The sequence below is a fragment of the Carassius auratus genome, chromosome 48 (assembly GCF_003368295.1).
Source record: "Carassius auratus strain Wakin chromosome 48, ASM336829v1, whole genome shotgun sequence".
Taxonomy (NCBI): domain Eukaryota; kingdom Metazoa; phylum Chordata; class Actinopteri; order Cypriniformes; family Cyprinidae; genus Carassius; species Carassius auratus.
The window spans coordinates 9796598-9804099 of NC_039290.1; the positions used below are offsets into that span (position 1 = coordinate 9796598).

The 7502-nt window shown below is 41.8% G+C and overlaps 1 protein-coding gene across 1 annotated transcript; it reads left to right on the top strand.

Annotated features, from left to right (window-relative positions):
- Positions 1–4785: 4785 nt before the first annotated feature.
- Positions 4786–6916, top strand: LOC113065807 (early growth response protein 1-B-like). Its single transcript, XM_026237333.1, is given in 3 exon segments — positions 4786–4979; positions 5196–5633; positions 5636–6916. Coding segments are annotated over 3 exon segments (1077 nt in total). The 5' UTR covers positions 4786–4879; the 3' UTR covers positions 6175–6916.
- The last annotated feature ends 586 nt before the right edge of the window (positions 6917–7502 follow it).

Below are 7502 nucleotides of genomic sequence, written 5' to 3' on the forward strand. Positions count from 1 at the left end.
GAATAGAATTTATCACTTTTTTGGTTTTTATTTCATCCATTCTGTACCAAACTGAACCTGTTTCAGATACCGGTGAGTTTTAGAAATCTTATTTTTGCACCATTTCCCAGGGAATACCGACAACTAATTTCTAGAGTGTTAAAAACATATTTCATATACATATATACGGTCAAAGATGCCAAGAAATGACAAGGTTTCATAATGACATCGTAACATTAATCCCTCCCTCAAAACATGCGACATCTGTGTCATTGTGCTGTGTGATAAAACTGCACTGTGTCTTTTAGTAATAATCCTGCTGTCTGATCAGCATCTTGATATGGATGAAGAAGTGCTCACGAACACAGATTTAGACACATTAGTGAACAATATTTGAGAGAAATAGGTCTTTTGTGTAGATAGAAAAAGTCTTAGATCTTTCAGTTCAGCTCATCAAAAATGGGGCAAAACGTGTTGCGTTTATGTTTTTTTTTTTTTGGGGGGGGGGGGGGGGTTACATAAGAAAGTATTCCCAAAACCTTTAACACACTCTTACTCATTTCATAAAAAATGCAAATAGAGGAGACTTGCTAAAAAGCCCCTTTTTGGTCTTTTTCACCCCTCTGTACTGATTTATTTATTCATTGGTTTGATATTGTTACTTCAAAATAATTAAACATTTAAACAAAAAATGTAAAATTGCATTAAAATGTAAACATTTAAAATGTAAATATTACATTTTTACGTGTGAGTGTGTTTGTGTGTGTGTCTGTGTGTGTGTGTGTGTGATCAGATTTGAGACTCTAAAACATGATTGATGGAGAATCAAGTAAAGCTGAGCTGCTTCAGTCCAGGAAGAGTTCATCTGGAGATATTACTGACCTTATTCTGACCTTTACTTGATCACAATCAGGAGAGATCTGACACGAGCTACACTAGAAGATCTCTGACTGGATTAAACGCTCTGATAGAAGACGTGCAGGAGATTGTGTGTGTGATAGCAGAGTTTGAAATAAAATAATGCAGCTTCATATGATGAAGATTATTGCAGTCCTTCATGAAGGGATGTAGTTGCTTTATTGTCTTCCCTCAGTAACAATAGTGTCCTCTCATGTAATCAGATTCAGCACCAGTTATTCTCAGACGACTTCACATCAGCTGACGTCTCAGGAGTGAAATGTTTCCTCGCGCTGCGCAGAACTTTACATCAAATATTCTAACTGAGGATTCTCTCTGTCACCACGGTAACCTGCCGGTTTCACTCCGGTATTGCCATGGTTACCTGGTGTCCTGCATAGCAACATGCGGGATGAGGACGATCCCGACCCACACACACACCCAGCTCAGAACACACACACACACACACATGCACACACACACACACACACACACACACTCAGACACACACACACACACACACACACACACGCACGTGTGTGTGTGTGTGTGTGTGTGTGTGTGTGTACGTTTGTGTGTGTGTGTGTGTGTGTGTCTGAATGTGTGTGTGTGTGTGTACGTGTGTGTGTGTGTGTGTGTGGTGTGTGTGTACGTGTGTGTGTGTGTGTGTGTCTGTGAGTGTGTGTCTGAGTGTGTGTGTTTTCTGTAAGCCAAATCAAACGTCCCTGAGCAAAATAAAATCATAAACACATCCCAAAGCAGCATGGGAATTGGACAGATTGAGCAGATGCACTGACTCACTGAGTATCACGTACATTAACATCATTAGTGTGAATGAAAGCCTTTAGTGACGAACACAAAATAACCTACTGGTTAGTGAGCGCTTATTTATATAGGGTTAGTAAAGCGAACAAACCTCCAAACTTATAAATATAAAAAAATATATATGAACTTGGATATACAAGTATGTCTAACTTTACATACAGTATTTACAAAATGCAATATACTCTATATAGCAAATTTGTACATTGTGTGATTGTTTATATATATAAAAGCGTAACTATTTTATCATCCAACACTTATCAGCTAAATGCAACCATGAGGCATGAAGATATTAAGATATTCTACACATCAACACATGATTTTCTGTAAAGCTGCTGAAACAATCTCAATGTGGAAAGTGCTGTATAAACTGGGCTTGTATATTGTATATTGTAAAATAATGGCTGGATATTACCAAGGTGTGATGTTTCCCATTAAAGATACAGTATTTCATTAACTGTTTTTTCATAACAACTTATTACCTGTAAAACTGCTTACATTCAGATATGTTTCTAGCATGATTAGCATGTTGCTAGCATGATATCATGTTTCTAGCACAATTTAGCACATCGCTAACATGTTTTAACATGATTAAGAACACTGTTAACATGTTAAAGCAAGATTTAACACATTGCTACCATGTTTCAGAATATTATTTTTAAACATATTACTAGCATATTTAAACACTTTGTTAGCATGATTAGCCAGCTGTGGTTTCTAGGCACGGCTAGTTATAGATAGAAACAAAACTTGTATAAATCATAAAGTTCTGAAATATTTTAGGATAGTTCATCGCTTTTAGTTACAAAAAAGCGTTTTATATGAAGAGTACACTCCATATAATGTGATTTTGACCGTATATAAGATAACTTACAGTTAACCAACAGGTTTTCTGTAGCATTTTCTGCATTTTCACAGGTCATATTCTTTCTCATGGCTGTCTGCGCATGTATTATTGTCATAAAGTATTATTGACACCTCCAGCTCGGCTCGTTCGTGTGCTTCTGCAGCCCTCGCGGGGGCGAGCGACTATTTTTGGCGGGAATGCCTCGAGTTTGACAGCTGCTGTTGGCGGGAACGGGTTGCCCCGGAGCGCGCCCACGCCTCGAGGATTCAGCGCTCTGCAACCACAGAAATGTTACCAAAAAAAAAAACAGATGAATCACGTGCGACAGGCTGTCACAGGCGTTTATAGACGGAACCATGTTTGGTCTCAGTTTCCGGAAGCAGAAACGAATCTGTATTATACAATGTGCCGCAAGACACAACGATAATGCAATGATGATGACATTAAACTTCAGTGTGCAATAAGATACCACTTTTAAACGACTCAAAAAGTCGACTATTTTACTCTATTGAACAATTATAACATGGCATTTTAAATTTCACAAACATCTGTCTCTATGAATACATTCTTAAAGGGACCTACACAAAGCATTAGCATTGCATCAGTGTCTCATCAATGGATGCTCTGCAGTGAATGGGTGCCGTCAGAATGAGAGTATGATAAAAACATCACAATAATCCACAGCACTCCAGTCCATCAGTGAACATCTGGAGAAGACAAAAGATGAAACAAATCCAGCATTAAGATGATTTTAACTCAAATAAACAGAGTCCATAATCCATAATAACACTTCCTCCAGTGAAAAAGTGCATCTGCTGTTGTCTCTCACAGATTTGTTTAGATCTGTTTAAACGCTGCTTGATCTGTGCAGATTTCTCTCCTGATTCAGACCAGAACACTTTTTCACTGGAGGAAGTGTTATTATGGATTATGATTATTGTGATGTTTTTATCAGATATTTGGACTCTCATTCTGACGGCACCCATTCACTAAAGTCATTTCGGGGAAAGAGTGTAAAACACACACACACACACACACACACACACACACAAATTCAAAAACTTTTCACATGATTCGATTATTTTACCAGCAAGTCAGCCAGCTGTGTTTTTGGATTTGTTTTTGCATGTAAATACAGAAGGATAATGCTTGAATATGGGGATCTGAGAGCTCAAACAATCAAGAACCTGTAAATAACAACAACAACAATACATTTACTGGGCAACCAAAAGTGCATGCGATATTAAGATTTGTTTTTGTTCAATAAAACCTCATGCATTTTCCACACTTGAATGCAAAATGAATTGATGTATTTATTTTTCCACAGCAGCGTTGCGTTCATATTAGAATTAAACGTCCATCGTCTAATAAAATGAAATCTCCATGGGTGCTGCAGGCTGGATGCTGGTTAAATGTTATTATCAAAATAAACTTTATGGCATATTTGAAAATCATGCAGCTGCAGTTCATCAGCCGCTCTGAAGAAATGAAGCATTACATAACGCGATAAAATAAGACTCGTCACGATCTCACATTGCATACATGCATTTCTCATCTGAAGCGAACACTTTTCACTCATATTAGCTACATGAACGTGCACGAGCGTAATAAATGCTTGTGACTGTCAGGTCGATTAAGCAAGACATTATCAGCAAGACATCTGTCTCGCTGTCCGTGGTGCTGAAGGTTTCCTTTACAAAACATCAGTAAAAGGGAGCAAAGTGAAGTCACGCGACAGATGGGTGTAGATGCATAACAGAGGCTTGATATTTGACATATTTCCTTTTAAAAATCATTTGAATCTTTAAAATGCCAACCAATGTGCATGGCTCGTTTGTGGTTAAAAGTCTGCTATATCCGCATTGCACGGGATTTCAGCGTGCATTCTTTGTCTCGCTGTTGCTGTTCATAGTTTTAACCCATCTGATCATCAAAAGTCACCCGAGGCTATTTCACTTTGACACTGTTCCACTGCGAACATAATGGCCGCCTGTCATTCACAAACACGCCTCATTTTTCCGCATTGGTCTCCAGGAAAGTCTCCGCTACGTCACGCCCCGTGCCCATTTTCGGAAGGGAACCCCGTCACATCCTCTGTCCATATTTGGGCAAGAGCTGTCTGGAGTTAGCACACGGCGGGGAATCCTCCTGCAGACGTAGATGAGCGGTGGGCGGAGCTTTGTCGGAGCCGAACGGTATAAAAGAGAGAGGAGGAATTCCAGCAAACGAATCGACGGAGATCAGAACCTGAAGGAAGCCTCAGCTGGGAATCCCAAAGCAGGATTGTCATTCGGAAATAATTCCTTGTGGATCTTAAGCTATTTTTACATCGACATGATGCTGAACACCGTGGACTTCAGCGCTTTGGATCTGCTTTGCGCTCAAACCCTTCCTTTGGAGGAACAATACAACGTTCAGAATCAACCTGATGCTGGTGAGCACTGGGTTTAATCTCATGCATATTAAACTATGGTCGAATTAGTAACTTCTAATGCAAAAGCAACCGCTTCTCTTGATCAAACATTAAACTGCATGCAATGCATATAATGTAATGTATTTAAAAAATGCACTTTTAGTTTGCATTCAATCCTGATGCAGTGAGTCAACAGCAGTCGCTTATGTAACGCATCTCTTTTCTCTTTCCTCGCAGCGTGTGGGTTGTTAAAGCCTAAAGCGGAGCCGCTGGACACCGGTTTCCCCGATTGCACCAACGATGGCTTTCCGCCGTCGCCGCTCACCTACACCGGGAGCTTCTACACGGAGACCGGAGCGTGCAGCGCGGACGCGCTTCTCAGCATCCTCACGGAGATCGTCGGCATCTCCGACAACTTCTCCGAGAACTCTCGCGGGAGCGCGCTGTCGCGGCAGGAGTCGCTGTTATCCACCGGGAGCTCGCTGGGTTCACCGGAGTCACTGTGCAACGACTCATCTGACGAATTCACGGATGTGAACACCTGCCCGGCGATCAAGAGCGAGTTTGGCAGCAGCTGTAATGGTGGCGATCTGTTCGATGGCTTTATTTCCCACGAGCCTTCAGACCTGGATGACATCATTGACCTGCTCTCTCCATTGGGTCCCGAGACCGACTCGGTTTGGACACGTGGATCAAGCAAGAGCCGCTGGAACAAGCGAGCGCGCTGAACTTCATGCCCAACTTCCAGATTCCCGTCACAGGGCATGAAAACAGCCTCTATAGGACCATCTCGTATCCGTGCGCCACGACCGCGCTCCTTGACTCGCTGCTCTCCACCAACACGCGGAGCGCTAAACCGCGCGCCAGGAAGGGCGCGGCGCGCGAGAAGCCCTTTTGCTGCCCGGTTGAGAACTGCGAGCGCCGCTTCTCGCGCTCCGATGAGCTTAACCGTCATGTCCGCATCCACACCGGCCACAAGCCCTTCCAGTGCCGTGTCTGCCTCCGGTGCTTCAGCCGTAGCGACCACCTCACCACCCACATGCGCACGCACACCGGCGAGAAGCCGTTCTCCTGCGACGTGTGCGGGCGTCGCTTCGCGCGCAGCGACGAGAGGAAGCGGCACGGACGCGTGCATCTCAAGCAGCACGAGAGGATGCAACAGAAGACGGAGCTCCTGGCGGCCGCGTGCGCGTTTTCCCTCCCCGGACTCGTGTGAGCGCGCGGAGCGTCCTGTTGGTTCCGTTCTACCCGAAGTTTAGTCTCGCGTCGCGGCGCGCGCTCAGAGCAGATCTGCGGTCCGACAACTGGAAGAGTCGAAGTCTGTAATCAAGACTGAAGCAAGCTCGGCATGCGAGGGAAAGCAAAAAACTCGTAGTCTGCAAAGCCAGACATCTTTCAGCACTTCCGGTGGACAGCGCCTCAAAGTGTCAGCGGTCCAAGTCGCACAAAACCATGCTTTTCTACCTAAAACATTGATCACTCAAACCTCAGATGTTGTTTATGAAATGTCCTGCATGTCTTGATGTGAACGTGCACTTGTTACCACGCTGGCATGCGACACACGTTGTTGTATTTTGATACATCACTTTATAAAGCACACGAAAAGAGCTCTATATATTTGTACGTTATTGACTGTAATTTTGTATCGGCGATTTTCAAGAGAGTATACGAAGAATCTATCTTATAGATTTTCATTAAGTGACTGTATTCCACTTTTGACAGTAGAATGTGTCTGGTTGGTTCTTGGGAACCTGAAGCGCTGGAGTATTTAACACTTCAACATCGTAGTTGAGTTGCAGTAGCACACGTGGATGTGCAGATTGGCCTCCTGAGGTCGTTTCGATATTATTGTCTATTTGCCTTTGAAAACTGTTCTCGTGCAATGAAACGTTGTCAAACGCCTTGTGAATATTTGAGGCTACTAAATGTTTCAAATAAATCTTTATTTACTGACATCATTCTGAGTCTTTAATGGTTATGTACATGCATTATATCTTCAAACTAGCTCTACTTACTATTTACTAGTGCTACTTTCCGTATATTGTACAATTATAGTAAATAGGTCAAAATAAAACAAAATAATAATGATGAAATAAGCATGTCCCAACTTCTGGTGTGTAAGCTAAGCATAATAAAAACTTTCATACTAAGAACATATTGATAGAAATAAATCGTTTTTATTTTGTACTTTTCGTATACTGTCGTAATTAAACAAATATTTTGATTAAAATTTCATACAGGCATTAAATTGTTTTCTTTTTTATACTGTAAAAAATATTGAAAAATAATTTCATGCTGTAGGTTTGATGAATTGTAGTAAATATACAAATATTCAGATTTAACTTTAATATATGTTCGTTATTATTACCTTGAAAATAAAGTGTTTTATACTCTCCATTTGGTCGTTTTCACATTAACGACATGTCAGTCTAGCGCCATCTATTGGTGGACAGTGAAATACTCACATCTGTCATTCTTTCACACACACACTCACACACACACACACACAGACAGAGAGAGAGAGAGAGAGAGAGAGAGAGGGCC